The 21,894-nt window shown below is 41.2% G+C and overlaps 1 protein-coding gene across 3 annotated transcripts in view; it reads right to left on the reverse strand.

Moving 5' to 3' along the window:
• The window catches only part of GATB (glutamyl-tRNA amidotransferase subunit B), a 102,485-nt gene that overhangs the window by 70,394 nt on the left and 10,197 nt on the right, over nucleotides 1-21,894 (reverse strand). For 2 of the 3 annotated variants that reach the window (XM_051964897.1, XM_051964900.1), the window contains exons 3-4: nucleotides 5,540-5,653; nucleotides 214-412 (exon numbers count right to left, since the gene is read on the reverse strand). In XM_051964897.1, coding sequence (XP_051820857.1) covers nucleotides 214-412; nucleotides 5,540-5,653 — 313 coding nt within the window. The remainder of the gene's footprint in view (nucleotides 1-213; nucleotides 413-5,539; nucleotides 5,654-21,894) is intronic. The other variant, XM_051964898.1, reaches the window with a different exon arrangement.

Consider the following 21,894-nt stretch of genomic DNA (forward strand, 5'->3'; position numbering starts at 1 on the left):
GGAAAGTCACTTAACCTGTGGCTGCTTCAACCAGCTTCCTTTCTCCCTCCCTCCCTTTTCTCAGAAAGAACCAAGGGCATGAGTTCTCTCTTTTTTCTCCTTTTTAACTTCTCGATTTGGCCTGTACCCTCTTTACCTTCAAGAAACATCAGCACTTTAGTTTTTGGCTGAGGGCACATGGAAAGAGAAGTGGGGAGAGAAGCAGCCGCCTACCTGCCCGGTTCAGATCGATGAGCGTCTGGGACCTCGTGTCATCATGAAGGCTCTTGCCACTGTCCTGCTCCAACTGGATCTGCTTGATTCTCACTGTTTTGGTGGCTGATGGACTCCAACGGGCTCCCCCACCCAGGCTGTATGTCAGGCTCCCATTCACAGCGATGGGAAGCCTTTGTTGGGTGATTTGGTATCCGGCCTGAACGTAAGCATGGATTGCAGTCACTAGTCCAATCCGTCATTGAAAAATGAAAAGTTTGGCATTTGCTTTGAACTTTTCTTTTAGATTTTACAAAATGATGATACCATTTAATCTTAAAAAAAAAAAATGCTTACACTGCCCTCCTCCCCATCCCACCCAGTCTTCAAAAAGTCCAGTCTTCAACTTTCCCTCCCCCCAGTTTCTCATTAGGAAGATTAAAACACAGTCACCCTCTGCCTCAAACAGCAAGTGACAATAAACAACGAGTAGCCCATTTTCCCTGCCAAAGTGCTGTTTTCAGGAATAACAATAATCCCACTGTCAGAGGACCCTCAGAGGAGGATTTATTGTTTCCATTTAGCTCATTAGCCTAAACTCTGCATCTTATTACTGGGCTCCTGACAGACCATCCTTATTAGGTAGTGCCAGCTAAGCATTCTGGTCCCCACATCCGACACTGGCGACAGCAGTCGCTACAGCATTTAGACTAATTTTGTTTTTGCTCTTCAGAGCTAACGGAGCATGCGAGGTGTCTTCCTGCCCCAGCTTCTTCCCTTGCCAGAAAATGCTGTGGCACGTAGCAACAAAAATGCCAACAGAAGTTGCAAAGGCCCCTTCACCTTCTCCCGTTTCAAGTGAAATGGATGCATTGTCTTTAAAGGCACAGATCAGCCGGGGTTCTAGGGAAGGATGCAAGGAGCAAAAGACTGGGGACTGGAAGGATCAGTGAAACTAAGAGTGCGATTCACACCTTCAAAGTGGAGGGTGAATAACTATGTGAAGAAGCTAAACTGCACATATGCTTTGACTCAGGGGTCACCTTAATGTACACAAGGTCAAAGAGAAACAAAGGCCTGATATGACAAGATAGTCATAGCAGCAGTTTTTATGGTAGTTAACAAAGTTGGTGCCCATCAATGGGAGAATGGTGGAAGATATCACGGTTGATGAATGTTATAGAAAGTTATGGGGGATTTAAAAATGATGAACATGACCAGGATGTAAAAATGAAAGCATAAATAAGAACTTTAAAACAAAAAACCCCCACAACTTCTCAAATAGGCTGCCAAGAAATTCGATTGCCTGAGCTGATTGAGGCAGGAGATAAAAGAAATCCATTATTAAAAAGCCCCTAACTTACGTTCTCTGCTATAAGGGAGAAGCTGTCTGAGATGGGGGAAAATCAAGGTGATAGAAAAACAAAAGATAGCAATAATAATCTATTTTTTTTAAAGGGGAAAAATGCTTTCTAACTTTACCCATTTATTCCCTCTCCTGAATCAAACTTTATTATTGCTTGTAGTTCTTGGGGAAAATTGAGGTCATTCAGTTCTTCCAATGCTACATTTTAAAAGCTCCTGATGCTATTCCCTAAGGTCACTTCTCCTTCTCCCCAAGGTCAAACTTTGTTGTGCATCCTTAATCCCATTCGCCTCTGTTTGTTCCAGACAATGGCCTCCACTATCCCCCTTTCTCTGTAAGCTTCACTTTCTCCCATCTTCTGGCTCCTTCCCTGCCACCTGCCATCGTGTTCAAGCCTGACTCACATCATCCCCCCATAGTGAAAGGAAACATTCTGGGTCTGAAGCTGTGATCTCGCCGGTGTGACTTGACTCCCAGGGAATCAGTTTTCTCTCCCAACGCAGACTGGCACCTTCTCTGAAATTTAGGAAGAGTCACAGGGCCAGTAGGAGGCAGCTATACAGGACAGTAGATTGAAAGGAAGATCTGAGTTCAAATTCTGCCTCACTAGCTATGTGACCCTGTTGATCTGTTTCCTCATCTGTAAAATGGGCACAATTATAGCACCTGCCTCCCAGAATTTCTGCGAGGATCAAAAGAGATAATAATTATGATTTGACCCAGTGTTTAGTACACTGTAAGCACAAGGTAAATGTTAGCTATCACCATCATCACCATTATTGATTATAGTATTATGATGACGAAAGCTATTCTTGTTTGCTGCTACTTTGGTTGTTATGCACTTATTTCTTTGCTTTGTGAGGCTGGCTTTCTACTATATTAATAATGTCTCCCTTAGTGAAATTCTTTGAAAAAGCATCTATACATACTGCCTCTACTTCCTCTCTGGTCACATTCTTTTAAACCCTCATCAATCCATGACCAATGAGTAACTAAAACTGCTCTTTTCAAAGTTATAACTTGAGTGTTACTACTGGGCTTATATCTCAAAGAGATCTTAAAGGGAAAGAGACCTGTATGTGCAAGAATGTTTGTGGCAGGTCTCTTTGTAATGGCCAGAAACTGGAGACTGAGTGGATGCCCATCAATTGGAGAATTGCTGAATAAATTGTGGTATGTGAATGTTAAGGAATATTATTGTTCTGTAAGAAATGACCAGCAGGATGATTTCAGAAAGGCCTGGAGAGACTTACACGAACTTTTGCTGAGTGAAACGAACAGGGCCAGGAGATCATTATATACTTCAACAACAATACTATATGAGGATCAATTCTGATGCACAGGGCCCTCTCCACCAATGAGATGAACCAAATCAGTTCCAATGGAGCAGTAATGAACCAGCTATACCCAGCGAAAGAACTCTGGGAGATGACTATGAACCACTACATAGAATTCCCAATCCCTCTATCTTTGTCCACCTGCATTTTTGATTTCCTTCACAGGCTAATTGTACACTATTTCAAAGCCTGATTCTTTTTGTACAGCAAAATAACTATTTGAACATGTATGCTTACATTGTATTTAACTTATACTTTAACATATTTAACATGTACTGGTCAACCTGCCATCTGGGGGAGCGGGTGGGGGGGAAGGAGGGGAAAAGTTGGAACAAAATGTTTTGCAATTGTCAATGCTGAAAAATTACCCATGCATATATCTTGTAAATAAAAAGCTATAATAAAAAGAGAATAAATAATAAATAAATTTAAAAAACCCCCAAAGTTACAGCTTACCTGCCAAATCAATTCACCTTTTCTCAATTCTTCCTCTTAAGGATCTCCTTGTAGCTCATGACACTGTGGGCACCCCATCCTAACCTGGTTCTCTTCCTACTTATCTAATTGTTCCTCAGTCTCTTCTGCAGTTTCATGCCTCCTAACTGGGGATGTTTCTGTACGGAACCTCTTTTATCTCTATACCTTCTCATTGGTGAGATCAGTTCCCATGTAATCAATGACCATCTCAAGGAAGAGGAATCCAATCTGTATTTCTAGCAAAGCTCTCTCTTCAAACTATAGTTTTACATCATCAACTACTTATTTTGATTTCAAAATACTGAGTGGACATCTCAAACTCAACCTGTTTCAAATGAAAGAATTTCTTTTTCCTCAAAGTTAGCCCTCTTTGAAACTTCTCTATTTCTGTTGAAGGTACCATCATCTTTCTAGCCCAACCCAGGTTAGCAACAGTGGTGACCTCCTAAGCCCATCTCCTGCTCACCCCACATGTCCAATAACTCAACATGTTTTATCACTTGGACCCACACCACATGTCTCAAATAGGTTTCCTTCTCTCCATTTAACACATCATCTTTTCACCTAAACCTTTTCTCTTTTGTGATCTACCTTTTCTCAGCCAGCTTCCTTATGTTCAGGTCTATGTCACTCTCCTACTCAATCAACTTCCCCTCACCTCTCGAAGAAGCTCTCTCTTCAAAGTCCGTCCCCTCCCGACCCTTCCAGTCTTCTCGCATACCATCTTCCCTTTACAAACTCTACAATTCAACCAAACTAGCTCTTCACCCCACCAAAGTCCCATCTCTCACTGTGTCTCCTAACATGCCTTTACATGGGTTGTCTAGTGCCCGGAATGCTCTTCCTCCTTACCTCTCTTGGGATACCTGGCTTCTTTCAAGATCTTGCTCAAATGCCAGCTTGGCAAAGCACATACCCAACTACTTGTGACTTCACCTCATTTCCCCACCCACAATACTTTGCATGATCTATTTTGAATTTATCTTAAAAAATGTTCAAGTGATATCTTGCAAGCCTCCTGAGGGCGGGAGCTGTTTCTTCTTCTCATGTGTACTTCTATAGCAAAATACAGTGAGCACTTAATAACTATTTGTTGATTGACTGCTAATCAACAGCAGTCAATGGTTAAACAATGGACTCTGTTGTTCTTAGTTTCTTGTTCATCCTCACATGAAGTGAATGGAGAATCTAGGTCTTGAATGTACATTTTAGATGAAGTGCTACCCATCAGAAAAGATCTTCCCCTACAATTAAAGTTGTTTTACCTTATAAGATAAAATCATACTCCAGAAATAGTTTAATCTAAATCTGAAACCCTAAATCTGAAAAGCACCAGACTTACTATTGTATGCTGAAGTCAAATAACACTCAACATCTGGCAGATGTTTATTGTGTACCTACTATGTGCAAAGCCCGTGGCTGATACAAAGTCTAGAGGAAAGAGGCTCAGTTCCTGCCCTAGGAAAGGTAACAATTTTGATAGTGGTCAAAAGAGTGAATACTCCAAAATTTTGGATGGTTTGGTTTCAGTAATGTTAAAATCCAATCCAGTTTAAACCAGCTCATGTAAGCTGTCAAGTAACTCAATCACATTACATTTGTTGCCTTAATGTTAATTTTTTTTTTTTTTTTGGTGGGAGAGAATAGAATTTAACAAATTCAGGTTTCTGATGTACAGTTGGGTTCAAGCCCCTGTTTACTGTACTACAAATGTCCAATTACTAGCCCATGGTGAGATCACAGAAGATCTGAGAAGATATCCCTATTACCCAACATGTTCCTTAAAGGAGACAAAGGACCTACCACCACATTTAGAAGCGTGTATTTGCTAAAGGGTCAATGCAATGGGCACATGACTTACGCCTGCCCTTTCAAGCAATTAGCACCAAATGCTGGGTCTGAAATGAATCAGAGAACATTGGTTTCTCTCCACTCCCCATGCAATTATAGGAAAGGCCCCAGAAGCATGAGACCGAGCACGGAGCCAGTAATCAGGGCGATCACGTTCAATCTCGCCCAGCCTCAGGGAGCACTCGCTTGTACCAGGGCCCAGCACGAGCCCCTGCTGGGATGGACAGTGCTTGGAAGGAAACAGGAGCCCTCCTCCTGCAGGGCCAGTCCATCTCCTACCTGGCGGAGGGGAGGCACATCCCCAAGCTTTACTTACTGGGAGATCTGCGTAGAAGTAGTGCTTTCTGTCAAATAAAGACTTCTTGTTTACAGTGCAGTTCAGGGCCAGGCCTGTCATCACAGCTGCCTCCACACATCTCTTGTTGAGAACCTACAGAGACAGGACACAAGCCTCTTCTCAGATGCTCCGTCTGAACAAGTGCTTCTCCCATACACTGACATACACGAGGAAGCTTCCATTTGGTGGGCATTAGATCTGAGGGGACAGGTCAGGTTGGGGAGCCAATTCAACTCAACCGGCAATTTGGAAAACTTTATCAATGAAAACCAAGTGTACAAGGGGTCTGGCTGTATGCACTAAGTCACAGGCTGTTTTATTTGCCAATATCCAGTCATCTTTTCCCACTCCTCAGCTCCCTCCTACCAAATGGAGGGAATTTTAAAAAGAAAGAGAATTTTCAGAAAGAACCTAAAATGGTAACAATAACAACACATTTATATAGTGCTTTAAAATTTGCCAAAAACTCCATGGAGTTATCTTGTTGGGAATAATGGAAAATTCTTATTAATTCAGACACTATAAATTCTGGAATTAGTAATGACTCAAACTGGACTGTACCAAAGTTTACCTTTGCACAATCAATTAAGAAAGGATCTGCTAAACAAAACAAAACTAGTGTAAATATCGTTACACTGGTTTTGTTTAGCAGATCCTTTTTTAATTGATTAACTGTAATATTGTTACAGAAAATCTATTTTAACCTACTTAAGAAAATAAGCCATTCTTTAGGGATCTTAGCATATTAACTGTTGGAATGAAACTAGATGCTACTAATTAATAAATATTATTAATTCATTAACGCAAGCCCCCATAAACTCTACTGGGAATATTTTATAATATTTTTGAAGATAATAAAATTGTATTTTCTTTAAAAAATAGTATTCCAATGCCAATGCTAAATTAATTCAACTTACCCTTCTCTCTTTTATCCAAGGATTCATTGTACTTGTATTTAGATTTTTGCAAACCAAGCACTAATTTTAAAATGGAGGGCTTCTCATTGAAAACCTGGCTAGCAATTGCTCTACTGCACAGAAAATAAAAGGCTAAGCAGGTACTTTTCAAAAAAGCATAAAAGGCAATTACTCTGTGAAACTAATGTTAGATACTGACAACTCTGATGATTAGAACACAGCATACTAAACACTTTAATTTATGGAGAGATAGTAATTAAGATTTATTAAGTAAAGATATGGCAGTAAAACAGGCCTTTGTCTTATTGCTAACCGTAAATTTGTTTCAAAGCATGAACTCCCTCTGATTCACATTTGTAGTAAAATGACGATACATATAAAATTTCCTTCTGGTAAATCAAGTTATTCCCATACCCCCTTTTTCCCCACCATCACACACCTCCCAACTTTCTTGAACCCTTCATTCTTATCCATAAGAGAATACAGAGATTGTTGCGTCATAACAGTAATGCAATGCGCCAATTTTCACTGCTTTGTTGAACTAGAAAGGAGCTCATCTTAAATACAGCTCTGTTGTCTCTTTTTCTTGAATTATACTCTAATTTAAATTCCCTTTCCAAAAAAAGAGTGTGCAACCCTAGAAAAGCACACTGAAGGTATATGAGTCTGTGAAGACTTCAAGATCAGAAAGAATAAATGGTACATATTTTTAAATTTCAAAAGCGGAAAAAGCGGGGCACATTGCTTAAGATACTAGATCTGGAGTCAGGAAAAGCTAGGATCTACTATTTACCTTTGTCTTGATCACAGGCAAATCAACTTAAGTGCTCTCAGCCTCTCTGTCCTATTTTGTAAACTGGGAAGGCCAGCACCTACATTCCCTTTGTCACTGTGTTGTTTTAAGTCTAATGAAATAATGTAGTCAAAATGAATGAATCTAAAAGCACTATCATCATCATCATCGGCATTCTATTTCAAATATCTAATTTGGATAGATCTTTAATATTCAGGCTTTCTGGGAAGCAAAGGAATCATATGATAGAGAATCAGTGCTAGTTCTAAATAGAAAGAGGCCCTAATTAGTCGAAACACAATAGATACTGAAATTACATATGATTTCAGTGTTCTAATATTTTCCCCTTAGGTGGCAAGCACCACTTCTTGCAATGATTAGTGGGCTCTCTCCCAAGTTTCAGACACCATATTTCTTAATGACTCAGGAAGCCTGTGACTACTTTATTTTCTTTTCCTCAGTGAAACAAATTTTCCCTAGATAATGTTGTTGTCTGCTTTCCTTACGGCTGAAGAAATCTCCCATAATCAGGTGGAAAAAACTGAGTCTAACAAGCAAAACAATTCATAAACCAACTAAGTGGGCCAATTTTCACCCCCACCCCGCTGGGAAACTTTATTTTATCTCTGCACAACTTCTAATCTGTGCTGAAAACTATCTTGAAAATTAAATGGAAAATTTCTAGAGCAGAGATACAGAAAATATATAGGGAATAGGAGGAGGAAAAAAGCAAATGAAGATAAAGGAAAAATAACATTTATTTCTGATGAAATTTAGAAAGAAACAGCCATTAATATAGATACAAATGGCCTGCTTGTCTCCCTTTGCCCTGCTCCCAATCACTATAAAGCACTAGGCCTACAAGTTTGTTTTTCTTACATACACTGAAACTAGAACACAAAAACTAGCCTTAGGAGATATGGCCCTCTATTTGGAACAGTCAAATCATTGTATGACCTGGCTTCAAACCTGACTCTGCACCTGGGCAGATTAGATGATCTGACAAACGGTTTCATGCTATTGAAATATGTACAGTGCTTAGACATACGGTGATTTCACGTGTGAAAAGCTTTTCTCGCTAATGACCTTGCTGTGTTCTTCATTTCTGTTTATGGGGTAGACTGTTGGTTGTTAAGCTGACAGCTCTGAGAACCGCCGAGAAGCTAGATTCAATAAGAAGCAGAGCTTTTGTGGACTGAATCTCTGGAGTCTGTCCATCAAAAGCACAGTAGAAAGAACGGGAGTTAGAAGGCTCATTCTCGCTCCATCCTCTGCTACTAAACATTTGGGGGACTTTGGAAAACCTGTGTCAACTCTTTGGGTCTCAGTTTTCTTGTCTGTAAAATGAGAGGATTGTACAAGATGACCCCTAAAGTCGTGTCCAGCTCAAATGATTTATGAGTTGACTGTGGTCAGCATAGAATGTTAGCTAGCAAAGTACTGGCTGCTAGTGGCAGGGATAGGATTTAGATGAGTAGTGATTGCATATTCAAGGAAAAGAAAATCCCAAAGAGTTCCACTATTCTAGTAAAAGTACATTCATTTGCTCAGTGCTCTCCTTCCCAAAAAGATGTAGATAAGTGACCCCTCAGAAGTAAGAGACCATCAGGAGAGGGCTTTTCAGAGGACAGCTGGTTATGATCGGCCTTCCTTTTATGTATCCAATAGCAACTAAGGATTTTGCTGGAGGGCGCAGGAGAACTGTGAAACCAATGAGACGAGGTCAAGCTTATGCTCAGTGAAAACCTCCTATTCATCCCCCTACTCCCACATAGATGTTCTTTTCCCCCTTAGAGTAGCTTGTTTCCTAACTGAAAAGCTATTTGGAGCTTTTGTAAATGAAGAGCTCAAATAGGTAAATTTAGCTTTGAAAAACAAAAACAAAAAACCCAAATCCAGGATATTGGACATATTATGTAAGAGGACTACTGCTCTGTTTAAACACATCGGCCAACTGATGTCATTTTGTTGAGTTTTACTTTAAAATCAGCTATGTGCCATAAACCCTATTTACAAAGCCCTTTTCTGGATTCTTGAATAGTTTAGGTCAAAGCAGGTGCCTCCACATGCAGAGTGAAGTAACCTGGAAATTAGAACAAGGGCATTCTCCTAAGCTTGATGTATCTATATTGAAGTGCATCATGAAAAACGTGAAATCACAAGCATGGAAAAAAAGAATGGTTTTCCCTCCAAAACCAGATTATTTTCCTTAATAGAAAAACAGATATTTTTCTAGCTTAGAAGACCTCTGTGTCTCCCAAAAAAGGGTTTTGCTTCAATTAATTTATCCATTCTGTAATCGAATGGTATCAAGTCTGTTTCTCCCATCTTAGTGTTTCTTGAAGGACACTAACAATTTAAAATTGTAAACTAATTAACTGACAAATCTATTTGCTTAAGAACCAATTGTCTCTCACTGTCTTCTGAATTAGAACAGGAATATTTACTGAAGTTACTGCTTCTCTCTCAACTAGTGACCACTCTGAGATTATTTACATTTGTTCTTTGATGGCTCAAAGTTCAGAACAAGAGTACCCCAATTAAGGAGTGGAATCTTCCCTGCATGGAGGGTGAAACGGAGGAGATTAAGCAATGAGGCATCAAGACAGCTGACAGTGATGAGCAAACAAAGGTTATGGGTAACTACAGGCATCTTAAATGTTTACAAGCAGCCATAAAGAAAGGATTCACTGTTATGTTTTGTTTGAAATGAACAATTAACAAATGTCACAGACGGGAACACAGTCTGGATCTTTAAGCTCTGGACTGGGAATCAAAACGATTTTCCTATCCGTTGCTAAATGTGTCTCTGACTTTCCAGTGGCCTTGGACAAATGAGCAAAACCTCAAGGTCTCTTCTTTTGTTAATCAGGGCGAAGGCCCCCAAACTTTCTCCAGGGGGCATTATAGGTAACTGAGCCACGAATGGATGAAATGGTACTGATGTGTGTGAGGGAAGAGAAAGGGAATGGGAAAGGGGAAGGGGGAAGGAAGGGAAAAGGAAGAGGAAAAGAAAGAAGAGGAAGAGGAAAAAGCAGAGAAAGAGAAAGGAGAAAAGGGAAGAGGAAAAGAAAGAAGAGGAAGAGGAAAAAACAAAGAAAGGGAAAGGAGAAAAGGGAAGGAAAAAAGAAGGAAAAAGGCAGGGGGAAGGGGAAGGGAAAAGGTCATTCTTCCTAGCTGTGTGACCCTGAACACATCACTTCACCCCATCTGCCTCAGTTTCCTCATCTGTAAAGCAAGCTGGAGAAGAAACAGCCAACCACCGCAGCGTTTGCCAGAAAACACCCAGACAGGGTCACAGAGTCGGCCGACCTAGAATGCCTGTCCCGGTCACAGCATATACTGTGCTCCTGCTTCGCATCAGTTCACACCCGCCCCCTTCAGACACCCTGTTCTTAGGAGGCCCGGGAGTGCCCTCATGGGCGGCTCACCTCCACGCGTCCAGCTGTCCTCCAGAGGGCAGGGAGTTGTGGCTGGCCCCCCTGGGGGTCTCTGACGCTCCCTGGTTTGCAGTCCTGGCACTCTGAGCTAGGTATCTTGTCAGCCTCATCTCAGAGCCTCCTGAGCGAGGCTGAGCACTTACTTTAGGCATGGTGGTGGGTCAGGCCAGCCCGCTCCCTCCCTTGGCACAGCCTCCTGGGGATGAGCTTCTTGTTTCCCAGCTCTCAGGGGCCCTTTCCATTCCCTAGAAAGGACTAAACTAATGACTGGAGGGGCATCTCAAGGGCAGAAACCACACTTTGGAGGCAGGAAAAGAATATGTCCGTGATTCGTGCTGGATGAAGCTTCCTTTGTGCCTCCCCAAGCCCAGAAAGGCACGTCCCCAGAGGACAGGGACCCGGGGGTGGAGTTTTTAGCCTCTAACAATCCATAAATATTGTGTGCTAAGGTACTGGGGGTGACGGGTGTGGGGCCTGGACAAGCAGAGGGAGTCCCCATACCAACAAAATCATGGGTGCAAAAGAAAGCACTTGCTAGGGGATAACCAGACAATTTCATAGCGCCCTAGGAGTGGGGCAATTGAGGGCAACTTCCTCAACTTGCAGGAGGAGAAAGGGCTTGCTTCCCGGCACCTTCCCTCCCCTTTCCCCTTCCCCGTCAGGAAGGTCAATCTTCCTGACTCCAGGCCGCCCTCCCTACACGACTCCCACGATGTGACCCTGCTCATGTTACCTGGTCTATCTCGGCCTCCATTTTCCCTCCTCTAAAATGAAGGGGTGGGAGGAGGTGGCCTCTGAGGTTCCTTCTGACCCTACATCTCTGCTCCTGCAATTGCAAGGATCAGCCCCGGCCCTAGAGAACGGAGGCGGGGACGGGGAAGCAGAATTCTGTGCTTGTTGTCGGCCGTGTTTCCAACCTCGGTTGGTTTTGTTTCTAACAAAAAGGGATGATAATTGATGGGATGTGGCAGTATGTCTAGTAATGACTGTGATATAAAAAGAGAAGACGTTGATAAAACTTATTTTAAAATTTAAAAAAGAATAAAAATCAAACCAGACGATTATTTGGTGAAATATAAAAATGTGACAGAAACAAACAAAAAGTGATATATTTAAAAAAAGAAAGAGGTCAAAGATCAGAGCTCAAGAGGTTTAGAACCAGAAGGGGCCTGAGGTCATGGAGCCCAACCTCCCCATTCTACAGATGAGGAAACTGAGGCCCTTGGAATTTCAGCAATTTGCCCAAGGCCTTGTGGCTCTGTGGCCCACTTCCCCATCATCTCACTGGTGGAGATCCATGGGCGGGAAGCTTCTGGGCAGACTCCCAGCCCCTGGCAGGCCTGGCAGGGGTCGCTCACATCCTAACTGGCAGGGAGCTACTGAGGCAGGGAGCAGAGGGTCAGCAAGCACTTCTCATGCCTTTGAGCATAGGATTCTGTAGCGCTTCCATATCTCATTTCAGTACCACAAGGAGGACAAAACTTTCAAAATCTCAAGCACAAGAAACCTGAGGGGGAGCCCTGCCTCCTGGTTTGGGGGAGCTGCTGCAAGACTGCTGCAATTTTAAAAGTTCCGGCTCTGTCGAAGGGAAAAAAAATGAATGGTAGCCAGCTCCATGATTTGAGGCTGTATTTTTATTCTAGGCTCCTAGTATAAATCACCAGGACAAAGCTTGAGTCATTTATAGGAGCTTCTCAGATGCTAGAATTACAAACAGCATCACTCCACCCCCCCATCCACAAAAGGCGGCTCCCCTAGACCCAGTAATACCCTTGGGGCTGTGGTTACACCCCACTGTCTGCACAGCTCCCCTTCGGCTTTTCTACAGGGCTTCGGTGCAGGAGTAAACAGAATTCATTTAAAATAGGCGAGGTCTCTAACTGTGGCACCATCTCTTCTAACAGTAGCTCACTGTTATTGCAGATGACATCTCACTCAAGTGCAAATTTGGGAGAAAGAAAACAGCATAAGGAGATAGAGAAGTGCACAAGAATAGACTTTCCCAAGTATAACGCTCCACTTTCATATGCCACAATGATCCTCCAGGGAGATGACTGATGCCTGGGGAAAACCTTCTATGACTGTGAAGGGAGCACTCCAGCTCCCAGATGATATGTGGGGGAGAGGAAGTATTCAGGGCAAAGGCAGGTCTCTGGGCCCATAGGATCTCCAGGCTCCTAAGCGAGGTGGAGAGGAGATGGGGGTGGAGGAAGACAGAACACTCAGTTTCTCTTTCTTTCCCTCATCTACTAGGTTAATCTGTTCTTTCCAGGCTTTTTCCTTTTTAGAATTTGTTTCAAAATGCTACAAATGCTGTGTTTTCACTGATGTGTCCAATGATGCAGACAGCATTCTGTTCTTGCCTCTGCGATTCTTGAAGACGACCATCCAAAATGCTGGGGAGCGTCGTTCTGTTCTCCTGACATCAAAAAATTAGCCTAGTGGAGTAGGCTAATAAGCTGCAATTTTGTTATAGTACAGTATAAATTTACCTCCTTAAATTTTTTACAGTTCTATGGTTCTCTGATGTATGTGAGAAGCAGTCTTGAAACCCAAAAGAACTGAATTCAAATTCCACCCCAACACATAATTAGCTGTGTAACCTTAGACAAATCACTATGTTGTAGGTGCTGTCTGAGAGTATGTTGTGAAGACACTGAATTGTATTGGCAGAGAGAGTTTAATCACACGTCTAGTCCCAGTCCTTATAATCTGCAACACTTCTGCTGCCTAAGTCTTCATTTGTAAAGCATCATAGCCCACTCATCACTACCAGAGCCTCTGAAGTACTCTCTGGGTGACTCTTCATTTCAGCCCTTTCAAGATGGCTGCAGTACACAACTCAGAGCCATACAATATCACTGGAAGTCTACTAGTGTTAAGATGAGCCTCTTTTACCTGGCTAAGGCTCTCCCCCTTCAGTTCTGGGCCCTTGCAAAGCAAAAGGTAATATTACACTTAAAAGCTAGGGATATGAGTAGCCTTATTGGGAATCAATCTAGCCTAGTATGCTAGAAATAAAGAAAGAAGATCTAGAAAAAAAGGAAAAGAGAAAAACCATCTAGAAAGTTAAAACTTAGGAAATGGATAACCTTTCTAAAGGTTAGAAAGAAGCAAGGTAGAGTTAAACCCAATGACTTGTGGGATGGATAGCAGAGGTTTAACATTCGATTCTATTTCTTTCTAAATGCTGGCTGCTACCCTTAGGAAGGACAACAATAAGCTGAATAAAGAGCCAGCCCGGTGTCTCAGAGGGAAAGAATAGGACTGTCTTCAAGGATCTGAAAGGCTGTCACAGAGAAGAGTTTTTAGCTTTGTTCTTCATGGTCCCTGAGGGCAATGAGTGGAGGTGCCAAAAAGCAAATATAATCTAGATATGAGGAAAAGCTTCCTAAATGGAGCTACTCCTGAGGTGAATGGATATAAGGTTTTCAGGTAAAAGCTGAATAACCACTCCCATGTGTATCATAGAAGGGAGTAGAACTCAAGGGCCAATTCTGACATGACACTGGCTGGGCAGGCCAGGTACAAAGACTGTATCCCTAATTGGGATGAGGAAAAACAAGAGCAGGGTTTGTATATTTTAAACTGCTAAGATTTATTTAGTAACATTTCTCTTGGGTGATAAGTTTAGGATTACTCTATATTACCCTACAATTCAAAAGGATGTCAAACTATTATAACCAGAACACTTAACAACATACCATCCCAATCTGTTATCCTAGCTGCTAAGTTAAATCTAAGTAAGCAGACAGCCCCCTGTCTGGTAGCCAAAGGGAAATTGAGGCAATATATAAGACCCCTCAGACTATTAACATCAGCAGGTGATATCGATAATAAGCAAAATCTCATATAAGTTCATGCAATGATCTTTGTAAAGGGCTCCCTTCCAAGGATTACAGAGGAGCAGACTCTGCCAGCTGCAATTTTCCTGTGATGCCATTTAAAGAGACAAAATAAAGTAGACAGAATTCTATTTTCCTTTATATGCAGCTGTGGATCCAGAAGCATTTGAGTGCATGAGCAGAAATAGTATCAGGACTACCCACTGCTCCTATTGTGAGCCTAAGAATGCGGGGAGAAAAATTAAGTGGAGCCTCGTCTCATGATTCTGGCTTATTCAGAGCTACCAGTCCTAGTTTGCAACTATGATGTGCTACATTCTCTATGAAGGGAATCGATTCTAGAAATTCCTAGAAACAGATGATCCTGCTTGGCTCTTGTGGTCCAGGTTAGGAGAAGAGAAAACTAGTAAGACAGACGGGTAGAAGTTATGGGGAGGCAGATTTTGATCAAGCTAAGGAATAATTTCATAATGACCAGGGCTACCCAGTCATGGAATGGGCTATTCCAGGAGGTTGTAAGTAAAATCTAGGCCCATCATGGAAGTCTTAAAAATGAGACTGGATGATTTCTTTTTGGGGTTCTTTTTGGAGGGACTGATGCTTCAGAAGAAGGAATGACCTTCTAAGATGCTTTTAAACCCTGACATTTTGTTTGCCAAGAAATACTTCTTCTCCTTGCAAAATACTATTTCACAAATCTCTCTCCGATGTTGGTCAATTTTCTTGATCATATCAAGGAAAAACAAGCTTTACTTGGATGTAAATCTTGCTGCTTCTGATGGTTTCCAGACATTTCTGTCTGATTTTCCAGGCAGAAATTTCTCATTTCCAAGGAGGGTGGCTAAGGTCCAATTTAATAAGCAGCAGCTAGATGGCAAGGTATAGTCAGGAAGACCTGAATTCAAATCCTGCCTCAAACACTTACTAGCTGTATGACCCTTCATTTCTCTGGGCCCTAGTTTATTCACCTATAAAATGAGTGGAGGAGGGGTTGGAGTCAGCAATGTTGAAGGTCCCATACAGCTTTACACCAATGATTCTGTAATCCTAAGAAAGCTGTTTCTCATACTCCCGGGGATCTGTAGGCAGGAGGGGGAGGGCGAAAGCTGGGATGTCACTGGGGAAGTGCTTTACTTACACAATCTTATTTCGATTTGGCAACAGCCCCAAAAGGTAGACACTACAGCATTCATAATCTCTATTAATAAATGCAGACTCTGGGGGTCAGAGGTTCCATGATTAGTCCAAAGTCTCACACCTCCTAAATGTCAGAGGTCAACGACCAACTCCGGTATCTCCTGATTTCAAGTCCCCAGGCAGTTTCTCCATCCATAAGAAATAAGCAGGAAGTAGTCTTGAGTCCCTCAGGTTGGGGTTTCCTGCCTAGTAAATGCCATTGACAGGATTTGAAGTTCATTCCCACCAGCTCAAAGAACAGCCATGCTATAGTATCCTATGTTATCGGCATCCTACAATGGGAGTCATTCTGCTTTCTCTCTGTGATGTGGGGACCTAGAGAGCTCCCGACTCCCGCTGCCCGGCATCCTCTTCTAGAGAGCGTTGCCAGCATCTTGAATGGAGGCGAGAGCATCTTTAGCAGATGGGGAAGGACATGAGCTGGGAAGGGTGATGTAACATGCGGGAGGTTTGGAGCCCAGGCTGTGTAAGAGCTGGGGATAATTAAAAGCTGAAATAAGGAAAGATCAGGCTGGGGAGAGGCTGACTTTAACTACCTAATAATCAGAAATATTCAGGAATGGGAAAGGCAGCCTCAGGAGGGAGAGAGAGTGCTTCATGGAGAGGCCAGATGACCCTCCCAAGGGGGACTGCTGAAGTAGGGAGCTATCACAATAGGCGGTCATTGGCCTAATGACCCAAAGGTCATCCCTCCCTTCCGGGAGTCTGTGGCTGGCACACACCAGCTTAGCTGGCCACCGCCCAGCCAGGAGCAGCAGGTCCCACGAGGCAGTACTTTAAGAGCCCTGGGGATGTCCAGCAAGGTCTAAAGTGTCTTCCCTGGGAGATGGTGAGAGGATCCCAGCACATGCTTCCTAGGAGCATTTAAGCTAGGCGAGAGGCATTCGGTCAAAGACATTTTACAGGATTTGATGCTGATAGGTACTGACAGGAGAGGTTTAGAAGCAATAATAATAAGCAATTTTACAGTTTATATATTATGTCATATAAAGTTTGCAAAGCATAATGATGATGATGATGATGATGATAATTATATTAATCAACAGTTACACAATACTTACTACACTGTGCTAAGGGCTTTACAATTATAATTTCACTGAATCCTTATTATCCCATTTTTACAGATGAGCAAAAGAGATGGTAAGTGACTTTGCTAGAATCACATAGTTGGTTAAGTGTCTGAATCAGAATCTGCACTCAGATTTTCCTGACCCGAGGCCCAATGCTGTCTCCATTATACTGCCCCACTATCTCAGAAAGAGAAAATGGAAGAAAATGGATTTTCTACATACATGCATTGATGTCCACACACATTATTAAGGACCTCATGAATCTACTTCCAGGTAGAAAAAGATAATGACTGTGGTGTCCCCTTACTCCAAAGAAAGTAGCTATGCAGGAGATAATTAGGGTGATTGTTGAGGCTAACGGAAAACTTAAGAGTAGACTACGCTTTAATGAGTCCTATGGGATAGGTTTCCAAAGAAAATCTTTGCAAGAGGAAATGTTTTCAATGGAAAATTGGCCAAAAGCTAATCCTAATCTGCATGTGAACAAGAGAGAAGACACATATATGTCTGGTTCTATATCTGCATTCAAACACAGATAAAGGCAAGCTGTCCATCCACCCATCCATTCATTCATCTTCTCTACAAATGTTTCCTTAAACATCTGATTTAGCTTCTAGCTCTTGAGATTAAAGAGAATTTCTAGGTTTACAATGAGAATTAAATAAACACACAAGCAAGTATTTTCATCTGACAATTTCTCTTGCATAACAAAACCCATTAAACCACTAGCACCAGGTTTATTCATGATAGACAGAACAGTAGAGATGTGTTCTCCTTTATGTCAGCCTCATGTAAGAACATCCAGGTTTTCACAAAAGATAATTAGGAAGGGACTGGTCACTTTACAAAAAGAGCTACAATAAGATTTCTTTCAAGAACAAACACCACAGGAATATTTAAACCAGGCAATCATAGTCAGTGTCCGTAGACTTTTTTGAAATAGTTGAAGAACTGAATTTCAACATAATTGGCATCTTTTGTAATTCTATTTATCTTATATCATGCATTTAAAAATACTTGAAGGGGTCCAAAAAGCTTCATCAGATTGCTGAAGGGGTCTGTGACACATAACAAATAAAGATTGGTTTAATTACATCATAGTTTTCTTTTTTTACATCATAGTTTTCAAAAACATGTTTACTGCACAAAGCAAAGCATAAGTGGACAGCTTATAAATAGGCATAGTACTTGCTATCACCTGTTTCTTGCATTTCTAGCACAGTGGTATTGTGATTATGACAGAGGTGTCTAAAATTTGTTGAGCTATTGGGGGGTGGGGGAGAATGCTATAGAAAAATCCCAAACACTAACTTTAGTATCTTTCTAGCACAACCAAAGTAAACACCAGCCTTCCTTCCCTGATTAAGAAAGATCCAAAGTCTTGAATTATAAGGCTGTTTGTAAGATGGGCAACACCATATCTCCTAACACACAAGGGCAAAAAATAAATATATAACTATTTTCTTCTCCTACACTGCAAGCAAGCAGAATTGATGGTTGCTGGGGATTTTTTTTTCCCCTGCACAGATAAGAGCTTCTGGAGGAGGAAGACAAAGAGCAGAGGCACTAATTTCTAATTAATTTAACTGTGGAGCAGCCTGATTATCTGGAGGAGTTATCTATTGAGTACTGCAGACTTCCGGTGTGCTGAATCTGAGCTTTCCCAATAGGGAGCAACAGAGCTCGCTCTCCCTTCCAATATATCAAGGATTTGCACCCAGGAGAAAGAAATCATTTCAAAAAACAAAGCAAGCATGCATAAGAATTGGAAACAAGCTCCCTGCCTCACTGAAACCTCATCTTTTCTCACAATGTTTTCAAACCAAATAAAATATTCAACAAGTCAAGTATAGACTCTAACGATGGGCAAGCCAAAGGTTGTTTTCCCTTTCTTCTCTCACAGACACAGAATGTTAGGGAGGGGGAACTTCAGTGAATATTAATAAATAGGGCATGACTATTGGCAAATTAATTAATTACGATCCTATTGGCAGGATAATTGTCTGTTAAATTAAGCAAAAGGCCTTGTGCTTTCATGACAGCTGTCACCATTTGGATGTACTGAATGAGGCAGCCTGGCTTAGTGGACCTTGAGTCAGGAAAACTTGGATCTAAATTCTCTCTGCTACTTAGCAGTTGGATAACTAACTATGTGAAAAGACCATGCAACCATTCTAAGCCTCAGTTTACTTATCTATAACAAGAACGGTGCGATTAAATGGCTTCTTTGGCTCTAAATCTCTAACCCTTGATCCCTGCCAAAAAGTGTCAAGGTGCCCAGTGCTGGTTTAAATGGAGACTTTTATGGGAGTAGGATGATGGGATGAGGGTTATTTCCAGCTTCATGATAAAAGAATGAGATTCCATAAAACTCTTAAAACTTAGGGGTAAGATTTATAGGGTTTTAAGAAAATCAAAACTTACATGGAGAATCACACAAGCGACGGACAAAAATTGACCAGAAAGAGACAGAGAAGACAGACACAGGAATGGAAACGGAGCCCAGACACAGGTCAGCCTTCACCCCTATCTCATGCCCATCTTGGGCGCCCAGCAAGGCACACACCTTATACATCAACTAATTATCGGCTGATTGATCGCAGGGTCTTTAAGGATGACACCAATTTCAATGCCATATGGTTTGTGCAGCTACAGCTAGGCGTGAGATCACTTCTAAGGAGCCGGCCTGATGAGGGGATGAAATTTATGGAGGACCCCAGGACATTCCCCCCACCCGATCTGGCAAGCATCAAGCCCCCCAGCAAGAGATGCCAGGGATTTCATAGCTCCTTGGAATCCCAGCTGTCAGAAGTCTCTTCTTCATCTCTTCTTAGCCAAGCTAAAAATCACAATCTCTACCTTCCTCTCTAGGGTTGGAGTCCCAGCACGGAACACTGTCCCGTTGGTAGGACTTCACCTGTACATTACTTTGGCTGATCAAATGCTAATGAAACCAAGATTATGGGTCTCATCCCCTTCTGCTTTATTCAGAGCTGAGCCTTGTACTTCTAAACTGCACCAGCTTTCTCAAAAAGGAAATTTTTGCTGGGTCACAAGATAGGGGGGTGAGAGGGTGGAGAGCAATGAGAAGAGTGAGGATGGAGCAATAAAAGTGCATCTTCATCACAAGTATATTGGTCCCCTTTGAGGTTACCATGTATTACCTCGCCTAATATAATGCTCAGTGCTGAATAGGATTAGACATAAATTCTTCCTCTATTAAAGTCAGATGATTTTTAAGATTCTTTGAAAAGTCTAAAATTCCATGATACCATGACTTTCTTGTTCTGCTTGTTGGTTCACTGTGACCCCTAATATCTTCTGAATGTTCATACACATTAATCATTCTAACCTAGAGAGAGACTATTTTCTTGAAGTGAAGGTAATTTTCTCTTTTCTATATAATATGTTGTGCCTGAGCAAGTAGATTAGACATAAATTCTTCATCTGAAAAGGCAGATGATCTCTAAGATCCCTTGAAAAGTCTGATCTATGATAACATAACTTCCTTGTTCAACTTGAGGTTCACTATGACCTCTAACAGCTTTTCAATATTGATATACATTGATCATTCTAACCTAGAAAGAGAGAATATCTCCTTGGAGAAAGTAAGTTTCAGGATGTTAGACCAGGGAAAAGAAATTGTAAAAGAGTAGGTTTTAAAGGGAGGAGGCCCTCTTATCTATACTTCAAACATTTCCACCTAGTCTACCTCATTCCCTTTCTTACTTCTTTGCTTTAATTATACCAACTCTCTGAGTTAGTATATAATATAATATAGTATAGTATAGTTACATAGTTAAATTATAATCCTAGGATCTTAAAGCTATAAGAAGCTTTTGAGATCATCATGTTCTTAACTGAACATCTTTGGTAACTGAAATCTATAGACCTATTCTCAGAATGTTTTTTCAGAAACCAATAGTCTTCCTCTTTCTTTAGCCATCCTAGGTAATCATTTAAAATAGTAAGATACTCATTTCATCTGGTGAACTATGAAAAATTATGTAAGTCAAGAGGTTCAAAACCCCAAGTTCATATTTAGGACATTCATGAAAGTTTTTTAAGGATGGGCATATCCAAAAAAGTCAGTAAGTGAGTCCAGGTCAGCTAGCAGGACTAAATATAATTACTCGTCCAAAAATATTGCTGATTTTTTTTTTTTTTTGCTGAGACAATTGGGGTTAAGTGACTTACCCTGGGTCACCCAGCTAGGATGTGTTAAGTATCTGAGGCCAGATTTGAATTCAGGTCCTCCTGACTTTGGGGCGGGTGCTCTAGCCATTGTGCCACCCAGTTGCTCCTATTGCTGAGTTTTTAATATATATGATCAAAAATACAGAACTTAAAGGGTTTTCTTATCATTATTTTATTTAGGTTGGACTCTCAAGATATGAAGGCATACTTATAGGACTCATGGCCGAATCAATCCATCCATAAGTGCCCCTTGCCATATTGAGAAGATACTTACTGAAAAAGAGAAAATTGTTCCTAAAGACAGAGGAGGAGGTTGCTCAAAACTAAAAGATTTCCCAAAAGAAATTAAAAAACAAAAACATATGATATGACGAGAGTAAATATAACATTAGCATGCAAATAAAAGTGAAATTAAACCATTTGTTACAGTAACTTAAAAAAATTAACCAATGATCATGAATTATCAAAATATTTTTCAAAAAAATTTCACAAATTCCAGGTTAAGACTTTTAGGTTTAGTCCAATCACTTTCACTTCACAGAAAGAGTAAAATAAGGCTCAGGGGTGAATGTCTGCTGAATCTATGGTAGCACAAAAAAAATAAAATAAAATAAAAAGGAAGCAAAGTGGGTGCCCACTGTTTGTCCTTCCTTCTCGAAGAACACCATGACATCAGGAAGGTGAAGCCATGAAATGTAAGGAATTGGATTTATATGAGGGGCTGGGCAACACCACCTGCCTCCCTCATCAGGAAATGGACAGATAAACTGTAGTATATAAATGAAGTGGAAGCTTCTTATGCTAGGAAGAAATGATGAAAACCAGGAATTCAGAGAAACATGGGAAGATTTGTATGAAAGAATGAAATAAGGAGA

The sequence above is a fragment of the Antechinus flavipes genome, chromosome 6 (genome assembly GCF_016432865.1).
Source record: "Antechinus flavipes isolate AdamAnt ecotype Samford, QLD, Australia chromosome 6, AdamAnt_v2, whole genome shotgun sequence".
NCBI lineage: Eukaryota > Metazoa > Chordata > Mammalia > Dasyuromorphia > Dasyuridae > Antechinus > Antechinus flavipes.